A 20,487-nucleotide genomic window follows, 5' to 3' on the forward strand; every position below is an offset into this window, starting at 1 on the left:
CACTGGAATGGAAGGGACCTTAAAGATCATCCAGTTCCAACTCCCCTGCAGTGGGCAGGGATACCTTCCACTAGACCAGGGTGCTCAAAGCTCCATTCATCTCGGTCTTGAACACTTTCAGGAATGGGGCATCCACTACTTCTCTGAGAAACTTGTTTCAGTGCCTCATTACCCTCTAAGTAAAGAATTTCCCTCTAACATCTAATCTAAATCTCTCCTCTCCTAGTTTAAAACTCTTTCCCTTGTCTTATCACTACATGTCTGTGTAAAAACTTGCTCTCCCTTTTTTTTGGTAGGACGCCTTTCATTACTAGAAGACCACTATTAGGTCTCACCAGAGCCTTCTGTTCTCCAGGCTGAACAACCCCAACTCTCAGCCTTTTCTCATGGAAGAGTTGCTTCATCCTTCTGATCATCTTCGTGGACCTCCTCTGGACTCACTATAACAGGTCCATGTCTTTCTTGTTCTGAGGACTCCAGACCTGGACGTAACACTCCAGGTGGGGTCTCACAGGGGCAGAGTAGATAGTTAGAATCATCTCCCTCGACCTCTTTTGATGCAGCCCAGGCCAGAATGCAGTTGGCTTTCTGGTCTGTGAGTGCATGCTGTTGGATCACGTCCAGCTTTTCATCCACAAGAACCCCCAAGTCCTTCTCGTCAGAGCTGCTCTCAGTGAGAGTTCCTCTCCTAGTCTCTACTCACGTGTGGGATTGCAGTAGTGCTGCGCTCTACTCAGGTGCAGCACTTTGCACTTTGTCTTGTTGAACTTCATGAGGTTCTCCTGGGCTCACTTCTCATATTTGTCCAGGACCCTCTGGATGGCATCTGCTCCTTCTGTTATGTCAACTGCACGACTCAGCTTGGTGTCATCTGCAGTTTTGCTGAGGGTGCACTCTATCTCACTGTCTGTGTCAGTGGTGAAGATATTAAAGTGCACTAGTCTCCAGAAAGAGCTCTGAGGGACACCACTCGTCACCAGCCTTCGTCTGTACATAGAGCCATTGACCACAACTCTCTGGCTGCATCCAACCAGCCAATTGCCTATCCACTGAATAATCTACCCTTCGAATCCATGTCTTCAATTTAGAGAGATAAGGATGTCACATAGGATCATCTTGAAGGCTTTATAGAAGTCCAGGTAGATGACATCTGTCAATTTGATGACCTTATTGAGTGTTACAGTCACTCCATCATAGAAATTCACCGTAGAAATGCACGATTTTCCCTTAGAGAAGCCATGGTGGGTGTCTGGGATCACCTTCTAGTCTTGCATGTCTTAACGTTGCTTCCATGAAGATCTGCTCCATGATCTTCCCAAGCACAAAGGTAAGGCTCACTGGTCTGTGGTTCCTCATGTCTTCCTTTCACCCCTTTTTAAGCTACAACTTCTCTTTGTTTGTTTGTTTGTTTGTTTGTTTGTTTGTAGTGTAGCTTCATGAATCTATAATGGGAACATACTTAAAGAATGGTGTCTCTAGGTATAAACAGACCTTCCTTTGGTATGAACCGCATAATAGATTTTGTGTTCTCGTGTTCTTACCTTTCTTTTAGCCCCAAAGTATGTCTTTCGATGCTTTCACAACAATGCAGATTTTCCCAGGCTTTAGATTATGGGGTTTTTTGAGAGATTGCACATAGGCAATCCTAAATGCCTAATTTGCTTCAAAGAATCCCCAGAGAATGGCTGACAGCATCTCAAGGTGACTGAATCTTTTATTAGAAGTTATAAAACTTTAAAAAGAAGGACCCTCAAGCTCTGGTTAATCCACCAAAGATCTACCTCAAAAGAAAATGTATGTATGTATGTGGCCTCCATCCAAGACAATTTGGAACTGAAAGAGCTTTGTCTAAGAACATTTCATGTGCTTTTCTATAGAAGCTTCAGAAAGGTCTAAATATTTGGTAACATGGATAAGAACTTGATTCAAACCTTATCCAAACAAGTGGAATTAGTAATGGCATCTCTTCAAAAGTCAGTCATAAAGAGCCAAACAAATCAGTGAAGACAATCTGGCTATGAATAAATTACAAAGCATAAAAAAAAAAAATAAGTTGTGCTTAGTATGCCGTGTTTTCTGAGAAGCCTGATGTGTATTTACTGTGTAAAAGAGTAGCAGTTGCAGACCAAAGCACCCTTTCTGAAGTACCACTTCCCTTGAGAAGATACTAGCTGGTCACTGTTCTAGTAGGCATGGATAAAAAGCTTTTAACTGCAATATAAACAGTGGCGGCAAAAGAACATATTTCCAAATGCTTAATTTTCTTCTCTCTGGAGAAATGCTTGAGTTCAACAATGATAAATACAGTCTAAGAAAGAGATTTCCTGAAATTTTCTAGTCTTTCCACCCACAGATTTCTCAGGGGATATGTGCTTGACCCCAGGAGAGTGCATATCCAAAGGACTTTGAAACAGAAACAAGAACAAAGAATAGAAAGTAGGAGCTTTTAGAATGATGCAGGATTTAAAGCAACTTCATTGACGATAATCCTTTCCCACAGTCTTTAATGCTGGAAAATTCTCATTTCAATTCCCAAGTTTTCAGTCATTCTCCTAGACATTGTCAGGGGAAAAAAAGCTTGGGATTGTAATATACTTTTTTAAACTTAAAAGCAGAAACAGTCATTGAACTGTCCCCTTTAATACCTGCACCATCACCAGGTGAGTCAGGTTAAGTCTCTGAAAGGCAGGTGTAATGCCAGTCTTGGAACTGTCTTCTAGCTTAGGTTAGTGAGGTAGAATCTGCAAATGAACATTACATGACATTATATGGCTTTCTGTCATATTTTTTATTTAAAGCAAATAAAGATTTTGTTTCTAATAAAATGAGACTCAATAATTAACATATCTTCAGTTTATGAATTTTTAAAGTGAATACAAGCATGAAGGAAGGACTTCGCTGCTAAGAAAGTGATAGTAGAAGATTATCAGTCCTTGGAGAGGGCTTGACAAAAATATTAGGAACTAAAACCTATGGGATCTATAACACTAGATTTGAAGAAGTTCATTGCAATAACGGAGCTAGTTTTCAGAAGATAGAGTGTTGATATTGGCAGATGGAAAATCAATTAAACTGTCTTCTGAAAGCTGAAACAGAGCTACAGGGAAAGGCTTTGAGGACGGAAGCTTGGTGAGAAATTAGCAAGGTTGAGATTAGAAGGGGAAACAGACTCTGATGCAGGGTCACACAGGCTGCTAGTGTGTCAGGAATAGGAGATATGGAAGGGCAGAAAGAAAAAAAGGAATGTGGGGAGTAGATATAGCTTACAGAATGCAAATATATGGTGATAATACACCTGCAGGAGAGGAAGGGAGTAGTCATCAGAAGAGGTCTCTGGGAGGAGCCTTGGGGTCATATGACGGTGGGTAGACACACTTAGAACAAAGCAGGTGACCAACAAGGGAAAACAAGGAAGCTGCATAACTGCAGCTCCTCGAGGATGAAGAGGCATTGAGCTTTATCTGTCAGCACAACAGCTCAACAGGCTCTCAGTAGTGTGTGAGCAGAAGTGTTTCTCTCCCTAAACTTCAAAGCGGTGGTAGAGGACAAACTCCTTTCCTCACAGGAGTTTATCAGCCGCATCATCAGCATCTCTTCGTGCCTGCAGGCAGAGGTCCAGACACTAGACTGGTCATGGCCAAGCACATCATGAAGCATGCCGGGAAAAACAACTATGCCTAGAGCAATCCTTTTGCAAGTGGATGGATTGTATTACAGTTAAAAATTAATTCCTGTGGAAATAAAATATTGAAACAATCATGATAAGAGTAATAAAGCCTTAGAAAATAGAAGCAGATAATTTGATACGGAGAGCCATCTGAGTTACAATAGCTTTGATGGATGTGTGGAATTAATTTCATACTTTGTCTTCCTTGGTTTTGAGCAAAGTGATATTGCAAGTTTTTCCAAAATTTTATCCAGAGTATTACTGGGTTCTGCTAATGACACAGATGGAAAATCAGTGGTGTTTTTTTTTTTTTTTTTTTCATTAATATTTCAGGTCTCTTCTGTAAAATTTCTCATTCAGAAGTTGTCATGCTACCAAAAACCATAGATTTATTCCCTTGGTGTGCTGATGTAGTGGCTAATCTTCCTCAGATGCATGTCTCTATTCCTGGCCTCCAACTACACTCTCCCATCTTTGTGTTCATCACACCAGCACTTAGTTGATACCGAGGCTGAATAGGGAGAAAAGTATCCCTTTTCTCTGGCCTACCCCAAAAAATAAATAGGCTTTTGCAAGTTTTCTTCTTGAAACAGTTTCAAAGATTCAAAGCTAAAGAAAGGGCTGGAATGCAGAGCTGAGAGGATGAAGGGGAGTGGGATTGTTCCCTTGGGAAGCAGCTGCTCAGGTATTGTTAAATACCACATCCTGAGTGTGGCCTTTCCTGCTGATGACTAAATGGAGATTTAAAGACCACTTAGAAGATGAGGTTTGGAAGATTTGCATGATATTGAAATAATGATCTGTGTGGTCTGCAGCAAAAGCATAAAATCATAGTATATGCCATCCAAGACTAAGTGTTTTCTGCTGTCTATGTAGAATTTTTCAAAGAGAACATCCCTTACTGTCCTGATGGGATTGTGTGGGGTCTTTTAACTCTTGGAGTGGCTTTGTGCTTCAGGCTCCCACTGTTGTATTACAATCTCCAGAGCAAAGAACTGGAACTGAAGCTCCTAACTTCCTAACTTTCTGGGCTTTGAGGCAGAGTTTAAAGATTTTCGTATGAGAAAGTTTCGAGTGATTTGTGAGACAATGTGTTGGGAATTCCCCCACCAAGACCTCTTCATTCCTGCTCTTGCAGTACTTGACCTACTCATATCAGTATAAACAAGCCATTTTTATTGTTGGACTTGCTTGTAACTGCATAGTAATAAAAATCAGAATGCTTTCCATCTTTAAGAACTACATCATTTGTCACTTGACACAGTTGTATTGCCTCCTGCCTTTTCAGAAGTTTTTCTTTGCATCCAGTTTTGTTGTTTGGTTGGTTTAGAGATGACTAATGCTATTATATTTATTACATTTATTATATTTATTATATTTATTATATTTATTATATTTAATGTATATTTTGAAGATAAGAGCAGATGTATTTATTATTTTAGATGACTGCTAAATATAGCCTATGATTAACATTATAGTGAAAAAGTAGCTATGTCATTATCTTCCTCTTCACATTCTCTCTAATTTCTGGAAGTTTTAATCTGAGAGCAATATCTTCTGTTGACTTCGACTCAAGCAAATGCCATGTGTGTATCCTGGAAAGTTTGGATTCAGACAGTTTCGGTTGTTTTTAAGAGTTAGAGTCCTTTATTATTGAAGAGTATTAAGATATTGCTGTTTGTTTGATCAATTCAGTTCCATTTTGGGCTTTTCTCAAAAGATGCTGATTTATTTTCTTTTTAGCAGAGAACATGATTTTTGAAATATTACAGCAGTGTCAGGAGGGTGATCTTTTCCTTGCCATCCTACATATTCATAAAACATCAATATTAAAAAAATATCAAATATTATGTTGGAAAACAGAATATTATTTTATGCAGAAACAGTGATAGCAACATTTCCAGTACATATTATGTTAGTGAAGAGCTCTTCAACTGATGTCTTCCATATCTTTATTTTCCCAGTGCATATTGATTTTTTTTTAATGTTTTATCACCCAGAATCTGGTAGCATCTCTGAAACCATGACATTTTTAGATGTAGATTTTAGATCTACAGGCAGTAGATCATAAATATCTTAAATATTTGTGGGGAAAAAAACATAAGGGAACTTTCTTGTTACTTTTCATTGAATGCTTCTCCAGTGAAATGTGTAATACAGGCCTATAAATGTAGGACTATAAAGACATACTCCTAGAAAGTTCTGAGCCTGAGAACACTGAGCAACAGGGGCCTTTTTATGTGGCTTCATACAGTGCGTTTAGTTGAATTACTCCTTCGATGGTTTGGCTTAGGTATATGTGTCCTCCTGTCGGGCTCTCTCCCTGCCTGATTTCCTTACAAATCTAATTTCACAGCCTGGGTGAAAGGACTTTGAAAACTCATTTACATTCAGAATCAAAACACTGTAAATAGAAGGAGGGGACTAAGAATTAGTTGGTTTTACAGTGTTTAGCTATATGTCGTATTTGGTATTGCCTTTGGCAGAGATTCTTATTTGAAAGCTCACTGAGTCAACATTAAGTCAAGATTTTAAGGAATCTAAAACACCAAATTGTTTCTCACTCTTTCCCAGTGTGAGCCAGGCTGATTTCAGATAACTCTGTCTCATAGCTTCCTGGCAAATGTTTCAGTAAATTCTATCACATTTCCGTTCTTTACAAACCTTTTACCCCTCAAAACTTTTGCAGTTGATCTCCATTAAAGGCAGATATTTTTAGCAGCTGTCTTTGAAAACTGGGCTTTTAACCAGGCTGAATTCCCTAGAAGTCACCAATAAATACGGAATTGTTTGCAGTGGTAACTGTAGCTGACTTTTTAAAATAGATTCGCTATAGTATTTCTCAGACTTCTTAAAAGATGATCTCAGAAAACTTTTTTAATTGCCTATATAGCATTGCCAGATAATACTGCTCTATTATGAAGTTTGGTAGGAACATTTGTTCCCCCCTTTTATGATCCAAAGCTTGATCCTGTCCTGCATGATGCAAAGTACCCTGACCAGGGCAAGATCAGTAGCAAGGTGCTTACGCACAAGAGTGAGCCAGAATGGAGTATATGAGCCAGGCAGACCTATCCATGAACTAAACCCACTGACCACACTGTTAGTTGTGAGCAGGTGCACAAATGTGGAAGTAGGACGAGAAGACCCAGCAGACCTTAGGCACAAGTGTCAGCCAGTAGTGCAGAAAGAGGAAAGGTAGCACTGCCTTCAGGAAAAAATGGTAATTTTTTCTCCTTCTTTTACTTCCAGGTCCTACTTAGACATGTATAAGGTGATAATATTTAGTTACCTCTTCTGGTTTGTACTCACTATAATCTTCATAACGGGAACCACAAGGATCAGCATATTCTGTATGGGCTACTTGGTGGCCTGCTTTTATTTCCTTCTCTTTGGTGGAGATCTGCTGCTGAAGCCCATCAGGAGCATTCTGCGCTACTGGGACTGGCTGATTGCCTACAACGTCTTTGTGATCACAATGAAGAATATCCTGTCGGTAGGTAGCTGCTGCCTTTCCTCTGCCCTCAGCACTTCAATTTCATTGGAAGTGTGCACGGTACATGGAGCAGTCATTAAAAACACCAGCCTTCTGCAGGCACAAAGCAGTCTTCATTTTAATTCAGCTTTACTAGGGAATGATAATGCATACACATCGTAGGAAAATGTGCACCCACGTATTCAGTCAGACTCTGTGAAAGCTCAGAAGCTATTTTCAAAGAACCAGGTTCTGATTTCTTTGCCTAATGCAGTCTCTCCTTAGAAGACTTAGGAAAATCCCTGTGGAGTGAAAAATGAGTAAGGAGTGCAAGGTTAGTCACAGTGTTGATAAATAGAGCACATTTAATTAGATATTTTATTTAAATAAAGAATTTTCAAACTTAGTATGAGATGCAGTTGTGTGAATGTAATGTAATTAGTGAAGTTAACTACAAACTGTGTTCCTGTTTCCTTTAGAACTACTGTGGAATTCAGGTAAAAACAGATATATTTGATAATTAAATGTCAAATTATTCTGCAAAATATTAAAGGTTTTCTTACATTAAGTAACTCTTTAGTGTATATTCTTGCAGTGGCCGTGATAGTTGATTGAGACAAGCCAGTAATTTAAATCTTTTTGAAAGATAAATTTAGATTTATTCCTGGCAATTTCTTTTTAACTTTGAACATTTTTAGTGCTGGACTGAAAAGAGCAGACATTTTTCTTTTTACATTTATATAAGTCACTGTACTGAAATAAAATTGATTTGTGGGTGGTTTGAATTTGCAAATGTTCTAAATGCTTACATATGTGCTTCATTTTATGCTTGGGAATTCAGTGCAGCTACACGTGTCTTAAGCCTGTCCATGTTTGCTTGCAAGATTAAGTCAGTGATTTATAAAAGTTGCTTAGCTGTCTCATCACATCACATGCCAGATGTGTCACTCTCTATGCAAGAACACAAACTCCACATACCTCCTATCTCACTGATAATCAGAAAACCAAATTCTGTCTAAATGTCATTTGTGTCACTGGTAAGGCCGCTCTTTCTTCAAATCCCCATTTTAGTAATGAGGATGATTCAACTACCCTTGGCTTTATTACTTCTCGTGTAACGTAGAAAGGTTCAACTTTCCTTATCTTTATTTCTGCTATGTCGTGTTATATGAAACTGTTCTTTTACCTTCCAGATAGGAGCATGTGGCTACATTGAATCATTAATTAAGAATAGTTGCTGGGTCATTCAGGCATTCAGCCTGGCTTGTACAGTTAAAGGCTACCGTATTCGTAAGTATAGCTTATTTTTCTTCAGAATTTTGTATAAATAAATAATCACCCTTAGAATTCTCTACCATATTTAAGTTGTGCCCTCCCTTGACATGTTACCTTGTGAAAAAATTGTATCTGCAAGTTCACAATACTGTTTTGTCCTATATTGATTAGCAACACAGAATACTGAAAATATTTCATAGAACCAAGGTAGACACATATAGGTATCAGCACCCCAGGATATGTATGCAAATACTCACAACAAGTATTTGTTGTAAAGGAACAATTTGGTGATGCTGGGCTTAACACAGTTTCCCTGTACATGCAGATGATGTGATATTTGAGGGTATGGTTTCATTGTACAACTTGAGTTAAAATGTCAGCTCAGCATCACTGCCAGAAGAGGGCACCTTTTCCCAGCTGCACTCCCTGTGTGGAATGTGGAGTCCCACTCCTCCCTCTGTACCAGGGTTCAGTTGCTCAAAGGGTAAACCAGTTCAGCTCACTGAAATAGCATGAAACTGGTAAATGGTTTTTATATGTAGTGAGTTTAGGCGCTTTTTTCCCCCTTTTGATTATTCTTGTGTTTGTGGTGATAACAGGAAGGGAGTGGACAATGTGCATGGATGGAAGTGAGAGAAGGGCATAATGAAGCATGGAGAGCAAAGCCCTTCAGCTCTCAGTGAATTATTAATTTGTCTCCACTTTGTCCTGACACCCTGGTTTTATGGTTTGAAAACACCTGACTTTTTTTAGGGTTTGTTTGTTTTTCTTTTTTTTCTGAATTTAAAGAACTGTTTCATCCTAGTTAGTCTACAGCAAAGTTCTGAATTCCTGTCATCATGTCTGATCCTAACAGATAAGTGCAGAGTAGGGGAAAAGTAAATAAATATGAAGACACAAATTCACAAGATAAATGGTGCCCAGTAGTTCTTGTGTTATCCAAAACTTTTTGGCAGTAACAGAAATTTAGACACAGGTTTCTGACCCTCCAGGGGTTGTGCACAGGAGTCTTTAAACTCTTAGAGCTTGACCTTTCAGAGCTATGAGATTGGCTTGCTTGCTTGTAAAGCCAGCTTCGAGCCGGAGCCTGTCCCTTGAGTCCTTCTACTGCCTTCTACAGGGCAGCATAGGCCATATAGTTTATAGTCTAGCTCCACAAAACCCAGTTTTAATTTTTTAATATCCCCAAGAGAACTGCCTTTCAGAGAATAAAGAAAGAAAGAAAGAAAGAAATAGCCCAAGCCAAAATCTAGAGGTAAGAGGAATGGGATTTCCTCTCTGCCTGTCTCCTCCTACCCAAAGGAAGCAGTTTTGTGGTTTCAAGTATTTCTTCTCTTATGCAATGGAAAGAAACATTGAACTGAGTTGTGGAGAGGAAAAATAAAAATATTAGGTAGTGGCAGTCAAAAAATTATTTTGACAAAAGTAAAAGACTTCTTTCTCATGTTGATAGTGTTCTTAATTGAAAAATTAACACAAGAGGCCGCTTTGAACTGGAAAAAAAATTGAAACATGCTATTTTAGAAAATATTGAAATCAGACAATTCAGTGTAACAAAAAATATGGTTTTTCTATTCTTTGTTTTCAAGTACGTATGACGGTAGGGTGAGTTTATTTGCAAATGGTTCACTTCTGGTGAATTCTCAATTTTCATGGGGCATCGTATTGTTGGAAGCTTTCAAGTTTGTTGTAAAGGAATATATAGTGTGTTTCAAGTAGAAATGTATGTCGGTTTTCTTAAGAAAAAGGTAATTAAAATACCTCAATTGAGATAATTTTAAAGGCTGAGATTATTTATTTGATTAAACATTACAAGAGAATACTTAATGCAACAGTCCCTATGCTGATGATGTCTTTTTCCAGCAACCAGCAATCTAGATTGTAAACTGCCCAGTGGAGAAGCAGGAATCATTTGGGACAGTATATGTTTTGCTTTCCTGCTGCTGCAAAGAAGAGTGTTCATGAGTTACTACTTCCTGCATGTGGTTGCAGATATAAAAGCTTCTCAGATCCTAGCATCAAGGTAACTTAAAATTTAGAAGAATTTAAATTAAACAGCTAAAATCTCTCATGGTGACAATACTTACTTGTTTATGATAAGTAGTACCAAAATAGTCCTTTAACATTGGTTTAAATAATCTATGCTAAATTCATAATTGCAAACCTATATTTGATGAAGCAAAGAAAACTAAGTAATTGAGAATCTAATAGAAATTAAACCATCTTTTTTGCCAAATATGATCTGCTGCTCCTATTAAAAACTGTGAAAGTTGTTATGTGTTGCAGCATTCTCTCAACATGAATATGCAGGAGAGCAAATGCCAGAATTTCTAAGACTTGGAAAGAAAATACTCTGCTTTCAGAGCCTGTTTGAGACAATTGTCATTAGAAATCACATGTAAAGAAATGTCACATGAGGAAGAAAACAGGAAAGCTCTGACCTCTGGCTTGGGAAGAAGTGAGAACACACTCGGGAAGTGTCACATCATTGAACACTGACTAGGTGTGGCAAGGAAGTATTAACCTTGTTGGGCCAGTTACACCACAAACATCCACTCATAGCCATCACTAGCACAAACATTCTTCTGGTTTATAATAAGAAGGCAGATGAGGAATGAGATTCTGGTTTTAATTTCTGTAACATTTCTAAGAAATTACTTTTGTTAATATTGGATTAAAAGTAGACTTCTAAAACTGTAGCTGTTCTTACTGAATTCCTGACTAAAGAAAAGCTTTAAATCTAGGCTATTTCTTTGAAAGAGACTTTAAGACTCTTTTAAGAGTCTTCGAGAGCTCATATGTGAATTAGGAAGAATGGCCAAGACATGTGAACAGGACATCCAAATCAAGGAGTTGATTACATTTCTAATGTAATGGGGTGAGAAGCCATATTCTGTTGACACATCAGAAACTTGCTCAAGGGTTTGTGTCATCAGATTGTGTGATCTAAAACTACCCCTTGTAGTTTTGGAGGGCAAAAGTGAAGCTGAAGCTATGCTCATCATGGCCCTGGATAAAGCTGGACACTGCTCACAACTTCCAGGGGGACTGAGGCAGGGGGTTGAGGTGATTATAACACTGATATGACTATAAAAAAATCCTGGAGGTGTTCAAGAAATCCTACCTCAGTCTTGAACCTAATTGTGTTCTCTATTCTTGAGGACTGGAAACTGAATTCCTTGAGCAAACCCTAGAGGAACTTAGAGGCCGGGTAGGGTTCACAACATTTGGCTGCAGATCTTGAAATGATTGACTGTAAAGATATTGGTATTTCAGAGCAGATTTCTTTTAAGGCCCTGGATTATTTTTGTTTGATGCAGATAAGGGAACAGAGAGTTCTCTGTGATTAGCTGACATAAGAGAAACTTAGAAAACATTTAATGTTTCATTTCATTTTTTCTTCTCTTCTGCCCCATTTCTGATGTAGGGGTGCTGAGCTTTTTCAGGCTACAATTGTCAAGGCTGTAAAGGCAAGAATTGAAGAGGAAAAAAAGTCAATGGATCAACTGAAGAGACAGTATGTATTTAATGCATTTACATATATATATACATATATATATATATATACACATATGCATATGTATGTACATATTTAACTGCTTGGTGGTATTTATCTAGCACTTTCTTTTATAGAAATGTTTTGCCATTATTAGGATTTTGTTTTGTACTTCGGTATTTCTGGAAAAATTTGTTGCATGACTGTTCCTTCTGTTTCATTTATGGTTTCCCCTCTAGTGTTTGAGTGCGAAATATATGTTTACCTTCGCTGAAAATATTTTCGTTCAGTTTAAGTGGCATGGAGATCCTTTCTCTTTATGCAGCCAATAAGTCACTTTGATTTCCCTTGCATTCAGCCAGCATGCAGCCTTCTTTTGTAACTGTAGGAAGCTTTCGAAGCTCCTACACCACTATGCATGAGAAGCTTTAACTGCTTCCTAACCAAGTGTCAAAGCCCACCCCTAACAGCTTCTTTCACACCTGCATAATTACAGAAGAATCAGAAGACTGCAGGGACTGTGTTCCCTACCTGTATAGAATCACAACATCGTAGAATAGTTTGAGTTGGAAGGGACCTTTTAAAGGTCATCTAGTTCAGCCCCTCTGCAATGAGCAGGGACACCTTCAGTGAGATCAGGTTGCTCAGAGCCCTGTCCAACCTGACCATGAATGTGTCCAGGGATGGAGCATCTACCATCACTATGGGAAACCTGTTCCAGTGTTTCACCACCCTCATTGTAAAAAAATTCTTCCTTCTAGCCAACCTAAAATGCTGCGGGTGCGCTTGATCCCACTGTCCATGTCATTGATGAAGACATGAAAAAAAATAATCAGCTGGGACAAATGAACTTAAAGAGTGAAGATGTAGCACAAATAGTGCAGGAACATCCCTGATTCAGAGTGGCAAGTTTCACCAAAAGCACTGCATTAGGCAGAAGTCTTTTTTTTTTTTTCCTCAGAGCTTCAATTGCTGTGTTGTAACTCCTGACAGCGAGTCTTTATTTTTTAAGTGATAATAAGACAGTTGGGTAGGAGTAGGTAAAGCAGTCTTGATAGCAGGCAACCCAGCACTCACTAACTAGTGAGCAAACTTCTAGGCTTGATCATTGCAACCAGCCCCTTTAGAGCCATGTAACTCCTTATGTTTAAGGGCAAGATTAATGACAATGTGGAACATTTCCCTTAGAAGTGTTTTAATGTGTGTGTGTGTGTGTGTGTGTGTGTTTAACACTTACTTTTCAGAGTGAGTCAAAAAGGGTGAAGGCATGAATCTAATAATATTCTACCTTTTGCTAGAATGGATCGCATCAAAGCCAGGCAGCAAAAATACAAGAAGGGTAAAGAGAGAATGCTAAGCATGAACCAGGAGTCCTCAGAGGGGCCGGAGATTCGGAAGGTTTCTGAAGAAGATGATGAAGGTACCATTAGCTGCTGTTGTACCATAATTGCAGTTGAGTGCTAAGGATCTAATAGACCTACTAGTTGGACAAGTGATAAATTGTTCTTCAAAACTGTCAGCATGTAGCAAGGTTGTTAGCTAAGTATCAGTTTCAGGCTTGATTCAACTGAAAAAATCTGTGATTATGTGCCGTAAAATGGTTTAGAGAAAATGGTTTGCTTCGAGGTTACTTTTGGTTAACTTCAGGCTGTTGGCAGAGCTGAATAGCAGCAGATGTTTGCTTAGATAAAAGTAATTATCTATAAACCACAGGGTTACAAATAGGTAGCATCCACATTTTTCCAGCAACGTTTTCTGGATGCTGCTACAGATTTTTTTCAGTCACTGAGATGTTTTTATACTTTTAAATGATATTTAAAACATGGGAGCCAATAAAATGATACCTATCTAGTGCCACATTTCAAGCACCAACTTGGAGTCAGAACTTATTGGATTTAAAATTTTTAGAGCCTGAAATGTAAGGGGATTTGAGATGAGGGAAAATGTTTTCTTCTTTAAATTACAGTCAAGTGTGACTGTATGTTTTAAAACACAAAACTCAACTTTTTAGCAGTTGTAGATGGAATGCTGTTTTAACTGCTGCATAAATCAGAGTATTTCTTCTTAGTGGTTTTGAATTATCTTAATATTGAATGTACTCAGTAGATTTGACATCTGATATCTCATGAAATTTAAGCTTTCTTGAGAGAAATTAAAAATTATTAATCAGTGTAAGAAACGTGTTTCTCATTTTGTAAAATTAATATTTGGACATATTTTATTTTAGGAGAAGCAGACAAAGAGAAAGCCAAGGGCAAAAAAAAGCTGTGGTGGCGGCCTTGGGTTGATCATGCTTCCAGTAGGTTTTCTCAATCATCTTACAAATATATGGATTTAATCCTTATATCCTTGACCAGAATTAAGGCATTCCCATGACCTGTTTGTTTTATGCCTAATTTTGTGACTGTGACTTGATAGAAGGCTTGTTTTTCTCAACAAATGATTTCCACTTCCCAATCTTCAAGGAGTTTAATCTTATTTTGACCTTCTGTGTGTTGGAAGCATAACTAGCCCATGATACTTTGAGCATTCTTAGAAAAATATCAAATTAGATAAATGTATGCCAAAAAGAATCTTATTTGATCTTGAAAGTCTCAACTCTCCCCTACTGCAGAGCAAATATATTTAAAAATGTGAACATGAAAGTTTGCCAATGCATTCTAAGATTAGTCATAACTTCTTTTTCATACATACACATCATACATATTTTTTTATGGTTCATCAGTCATTCTCGTGCCAACTGTAGAAATCTGAGTACCACAGTAAGGCAGCGAGACTACTCTCAGGACTAGGCTGTGCAGAGGTCCGCATCTCTCTGATCACACTTTGCATATATTGTTGATGCCAGTTGTTTTGCTATCTCCATTTTTTGTGTGTTTATCTGAGACCAAAAATATCTTCAGCCTTGTGCACAAGAAAGTATTAGTCTATGTCATTGTTGCATTATGATATTTTAATTTGTTTGTAGCCCAGTCTGAGCATGTGATAGTGTTCATCCCTACATTATGGATTAGGTAAAAAAAGAAAACTGAGTAGGCTGCAATCTCAAATTGGATTTAATTCGATTGAATCTTTGTTGAATGAAATCAAACTTGAGATATTTAATAACCTCTGAAGATTTAAAAAAAATACTTAAATGTATAGCACTGATCAGAGTGAAATCACAGAACCACAGAATATGCAGAGTTGGAAGGGACACATAAGAATCATCGAGTCCAACTCCTGGCCCTCTGCAGGTCATCCCAAAACTCACATCATGTGCCTGAGAGAATTTTCCAATCGCTTCTTGAACTCAGACAGGCTTGGTGCTGTGACCACTTCCCTAGGGAGCCTGCTTAGTGCCCAACCATCCTCTGGGTGAAAAACTTTTTCCTGATATCCAACCTAAACCTTCCCCGACTCAGCTTCATGCCATAAAAAATATGAATGTCTGTATTGTGCCTGTTCATTTGGTTTAAAAGGGTTACTCCAAGTCATAATTTTACACATATGCATACTGCTTCATTTACCCATGTGTATTTATTTATAACTCTAGCAGTATTTAACAGAACATGGTATGTTTGTTTCTATCAAGTCACAAGTAAACTGTGCCTCTACTTTTGTTTTTCTAAAGGGCACACTGCCACTTTAGAGAGACCTATCCCTTTTCAAAAGTCTTATGAAAATAAACTTCTTGCCCTGTAGTTTCATTAAGAATAACAATGACAAAACAGATCAAAACTACAATTTGTGAGTTTTTACTATGGAATTTCAAGCTATGGTGATTTTGAAGGAATGGGATATGGTCTCTTTTTTATTCATCACTGGTTTTTTAGTAAGAAGAACTGCACAAAGAGACACATTGGCTTTTACTTGTTTCACCCTCATTATTTAACTTCTTAGATGGCAACTTTCATTTTGTTATTTAAATATTGAGCATTCTTGAAATTATTTCCTGCAATAATGCAAAACCTTGTGGGAAACATCACAGACCCTGATTCTACAATCAGTGGTTGCCTGTCACGTGACTTGCATCCACACTCACTGAAACGCGGCACTGACAGTAGATGTTCACAGGCATGCAAACTGCAAATAGACTGATATTCCCCATGCATTCTTTTTGAAGCACTGCTGTAACTGCAGCATTCTGCAGCACGTGGCTGTTCATATCAGTAAATGCGTTTGTGGCTGTGGCTGTACATATGTGTATATTGAAGTCACTTAACTTGAAGTTTTGTGCCAATTCTTTGGTTTAATTTAGATTTTTATTGGTTTTTTTATATCAATTGTTATAATTTTATTGTATGGAAAGATACGTCATTTTGTATACCATAGCAATTAAAACAGTCATGAATTTGTGTTGGAGTAGAAGAGATAAGCTACAGTTCCTCCTGTGCCTGTGGATTATTTGTGGAACCCCACAAAGACCAGCAGGAGTTAAGACCATGTGCTTTGAGGTCCTTAGATTCTCCTGGGGCACAAAGTTGTGCCTGATGTACTGCAAAAGATGGCTGGTTCTTGCAGCTGGTCTCATGAGCTCTTTCCCTCTGGGCACAAGCCCTGTAGGTGACTTACACACCACTTACTCCATTTTGATGTGTGCAAGAATGCATTATTGCTATTCAATCATACCTCCCTCTTTAGCTGTAAAAAAAGAGTTGTAACTGCTATATTATAGTGTCCCCTCAAATACACTTTAACCTAAAAAATTTGGAGCAAGATCAGTGTAAATTTGTTTTCTGCCATCTCAGGCGTTCCAAGTCTGACAGAGTGCCACTGTGAGTCTTTAAAGAACTGCAGTGCAGTAAAGGTTAGAGAGCAGACATCTCTAGGTGCCAGACCTTATCCAGCTGATCCTCTGTGTGGACAGTTTCTGTTGCTGACTACAAGATACCTTTTTATTAAAGAGAATTGCAGACTAGTGGCTCTTAAAATGCTTTCATCTCTTCAATGCATTTTAAATGGGCATTCTTGGAAGGCTGAGTACCTAATAATTCATTTGCTTCATCCAGGAAATTTCCAGACTTTCTTTTCACCTCAGTGCAGCAATTAGTACTGCTGAAATGGACTTTCTGTCCCTCTGCAGGGCAATCATTGATATTAAAAGTCATAACTAGGCATATGAGGCACAAAATTCCCTCTGAGAGGGAATTTTAGATGCCAAAGTTATGATCCAAAGAGTTCTGGCAAACTTCACAGTGTGCTTACTCTGAGGTTTCCACAGCATTTATGTGTGGTCACCTGTGCACAAAAGATCAGTGTAAAATTCAAGGTATGATTGAATTAAAACAATTGTTACTTTTCCAGAGACCTGTAATGAGGGTAAAATATAATTTTATATAAATATGTATTGCTTCATATATCCAGATTGTGTGATGTTTCATCTAAGTAACTATTCCTTTAAGTATTTCAGCTTAAATGTGGAAAATACTTACCAGTTTTCACTGCTGAATGTAATGCTGTGATTTTTATTTTTCTCTTGCTCATTACCTTATTTTTGATTTCCTTGGTTTCCCTTGTTCATTCATGTAGGCCTATTGCCATCTGAGAAATAAAAACTTCTGCTTCTGTTCAAGGATATAAGGCCTAGCTTAATCACTGTGCATCTATACTGTATCAAGGTTTCAGAACCTTTCTGAATCCATGGGCAAAAAATTGAAACTTGTTTACAATCATGTTAGTAGAATTCAAGTGATTTGTTTTAAACAAGCCAAGGTTTTCCATTACTTCGTCAAAGCTTACATGTTTGAAGAAAGTATTTAACCATCCCACTCCGTAGTTTAAAGGATGACTCAGTGTTTTAAAGAGAAGTTCTGTATTTTTTGTCCAGTGGTACTGTTCATGTAAGTTCATTTACTTACCTGCTGGGCTTCTTTCACTCCCTCAAATGACCAACCATCAGTCCCCAATTAATTAAGACTTAATTGCCTTTTTTTTTTTCCAAAAAAATATAATCATTGTAACCTAATATACTTCAATCTTTTCTTTACATTTTCTTCTCACGGTGAGAAGAAACTTTTTCCTTAGTTTTTGTATAGTTCTTATTCATGCCCAAAGTATCACAGACTAACATCAAATAAATAGCCTGAGAACTTTTCATCTCTTGCTTGTTCTCTGTTTTCACCTCTCCTGGTTATGAATTTTTAAATGACTGGCTGTTCATAAGTTTTGGGGGAGTTGAGAATAGAACTTTTCAGAAAAATAAGAACATATTTTGTTTCACTTAGTGGTCAGAAGTGGAAATTATTATTTGTTTGAGACGGATAGTGAAGAGGAAGAGGAAGAGGAGAAAAAGGAAGAGGAAGAACCTCGAAAAAAGTCTGCATTTCAGGTACTTTATGGTAATTTTTAGTTGACATTTGGAAAAAAATGTAGGTTTCCCATAACACAGGCACATATGTTAAAGCTGCCAGTACCTCTAAAGTAGTCCTGAAAAGTATTGGAAATTACGTTTCTTGCCAACTTATAGTGCAAGTTTGCCTATTTTAAACATTGCCAGATTCCCACAGGAACTATAGTGGAGTCATATCTTCATTGACTTATTCCTAAAGATAACAAAAATACCAAAAACCAGAGGTTAAGAATCTGAGCCTTTTTTTTTTCTGCATTGCACTAAAGACAATTGCCTCTGGTACTGCTACACAGTGCCTCTAGTGGTTTACTGATTTTAAGTGGATGTTATCATTCCATGAAGAAATGATCCCAAAAATAAGCAATTTTTCATGGAAAAGAATTAATACTTAATTTAAAAAAAAATTTTTTTTGATCCTCAGGTTAGAAAGTGCTTAACACTTAAAATTACACATCACTTTCTTTTCTTTCTTTTTCAGGACAGTAATAATTTATATATTTGCATTTTAAGTGACAGACTGCATTGATGAAAGAGGATATTGTAATATTAAAAAGATACCTGAAGTTTCCTATGTGGGCTCCTCAATATAGGCTGATTGTTAGACAGTAGCAGATACTGAATGCAGTGGCTCAAGTGAAGAACTCGGGTGAAGAAGTTAGTGAAATTCTCATGAACCTATTATTGCTTTTGTCCTTATAATATTAAAGCTTTACTTTTGGAAGAATGTCCAGAAACTCTGGAGAACTTTTTTGTATATGTAACTTTAAAAGCTTAGCTAAACAGGCGGCTTTTTGCAGATGCATATTCCCATCCAAACGCAAGCTCATGTCACTGCAGAGCTGATGTGTTACTAAAAGTTCAACCCAAGCAAGAGCAAGAGACTGCCTCCATGCTCTTCTATTCCTTAAACCAGAAGCTTTTAAACAAAGGTTCCCAGACAACATTACTGAATTATAAGAAGAATTTTTTTTATTTAATTCATTAATACAATGTGCCTTCGGTTTATATACTTACACTACATAACATTACATTTGATAAACTGCCTGCATGGTAATGACAGGGAAAAAGATTTCCTACCTTAATAAGGGCAAAACAAATCTGGATTAAAGCAGTGTGATAAGTAAGTTTTATTTTCTACTATTTATGCTATTTTTAAAATATTTTGCATTTAACTTACCTTGCACCATAGAAATGGCTCATCAATTTCTAGGTCAATTTTCTTTCTGGTTTTCATGCAGGTATATAGAGGAAAGTTTGCATTCTTGTTTCTGCTGATTTTTTAAAAATTGGTGACAACATTTTGTTCAGATGTGCTGGTGCCAGCCCCTGAAATTTTAAAGCTTTCTGAACTTGAGGTCAGAAGCTAACAAGATTCTTTTATTTACTCTGGGGTTTGGGTTTTTTGTTCATCTCAGTCTGGAAACTATTAATTTGAGGATGAAGGATCTGTTCACTATTCTGGTCAGATGTATAGGTGGCCTGTAATAAAGTGCAATATGTGCAACATGAAGGTGTTTGGTGGCATTATATAGGTAGAGACTTGTATAGAACAGAAAATAATTTTTATTCATCATCTGGTCAACGTACCTTCTTCACCTTCCATCACCAGGTGCATGGTCTTTATAGAAATACTAGGAAAGTGGATGTTGCTGTAGCTTGTCTTAAAGAATTATTTTCAATTTATGTTTTTTCTTTCAGTGTAAATTGTATGCAATAGTCCCTTCAAGGGTTAACATGGAGATTTTATGTTTTGGAGAATTCAGTTGGTTACGATTCATCTTACTGAAATTTTTAATGTGAACATCCTAAATTATTTTTGTTCATATTGAAGTTTATGAATGCAAATTTGTTCTTAATAATCTAGATACAGTAATTTAATAGATCCTTTTTATTAATATTTTCTTACTTTTTACTAATTATTCTTGCTTTGTCCTTCTTTATAGAGAGCTATTGGAAAATTTGCTTCAGCCATCTTAGCCTTGCCAAAGTCTATCATTAAACTACCTAAAACTATTCTTCAGTATTTAATCAAAGCAGCAAAGGTACCTAACATTTTGCAAATGCTTAGTATGTGACCCATCCCATACATCCTGATGTAATGTCCTGATCTGCATTTTTCCTCTTATATGGATGATTAAAAAAATTAGTAACAATTAAAGCTTTATTCCTCATAAATGCAATACATTTCATAATTTTGGAGTGGTCAAGTAACAAGCAAAGTGGTCTATCTTTTTTTAAGTGTA

At 37.3% G+C, this 20,487-nt stretch overlaps 1 protein-coding gene across 1 annotated transcript in view; it reads left to right on the plus strand.

The window, feature by feature from the left end:
* Nucleotides 1-20,487, plus strand: part of PIEZO2 (piezo type mechanosensitive ion channel component 2) — a 134,133-nt gene that overhangs the window by 71,844 nt on the left and 41,802 nt on the right. Inside the window, exons 25-32 of the mRNA XM_027890435.1 lie at nucleotides 6,920-7,163; nucleotides 8,336-8,432; nucleotides 10,281-10,440; nucleotides 11,845-11,934; nucleotides 13,212-13,333; nucleotides 14,141-14,212; nucleotides 18,120-18,223; nucleotides 20,188-20,286. Of these exons, the coding sequence (XP_027746236.1) occupies nucleotides 6,920-7,163; nucleotides 8,336-8,432; nucleotides 10,281-10,440; nucleotides 11,845-11,934; nucleotides 13,212-13,333; nucleotides 14,141-14,212; nucleotides 18,120-18,223; nucleotides 20,188-20,286 (988 nt within the window). The remainder of the gene's footprint in view (nucleotides 1-6,919; nucleotides 7,164-8,335; nucleotides 8,433-10,280; nucleotides 10,441-11,844; nucleotides 11,935-13,211; nucleotides 13,334-14,140; nucleotides 14,213-18,119; nucleotides 18,224-20,187; nucleotides 20,287-20,487) is intronic.

Source organism: Empidonax traillii, unplaced genomic scaffold (assembly GCF_003031625.1).
Source record: "Empidonax traillii isolate 1590-97213 ecotype Southwest subspecies unplaced genomic scaffold, ASM303162v1 scaffold288:size648122, whole genome shotgun sequence".
In the NCBI taxonomy this organism is placed as follows: Eukaryota; Metazoa; Chordata; class Aves; order Passeriformes; family Tyrannidae; genus Empidonax; species Empidonax traillii.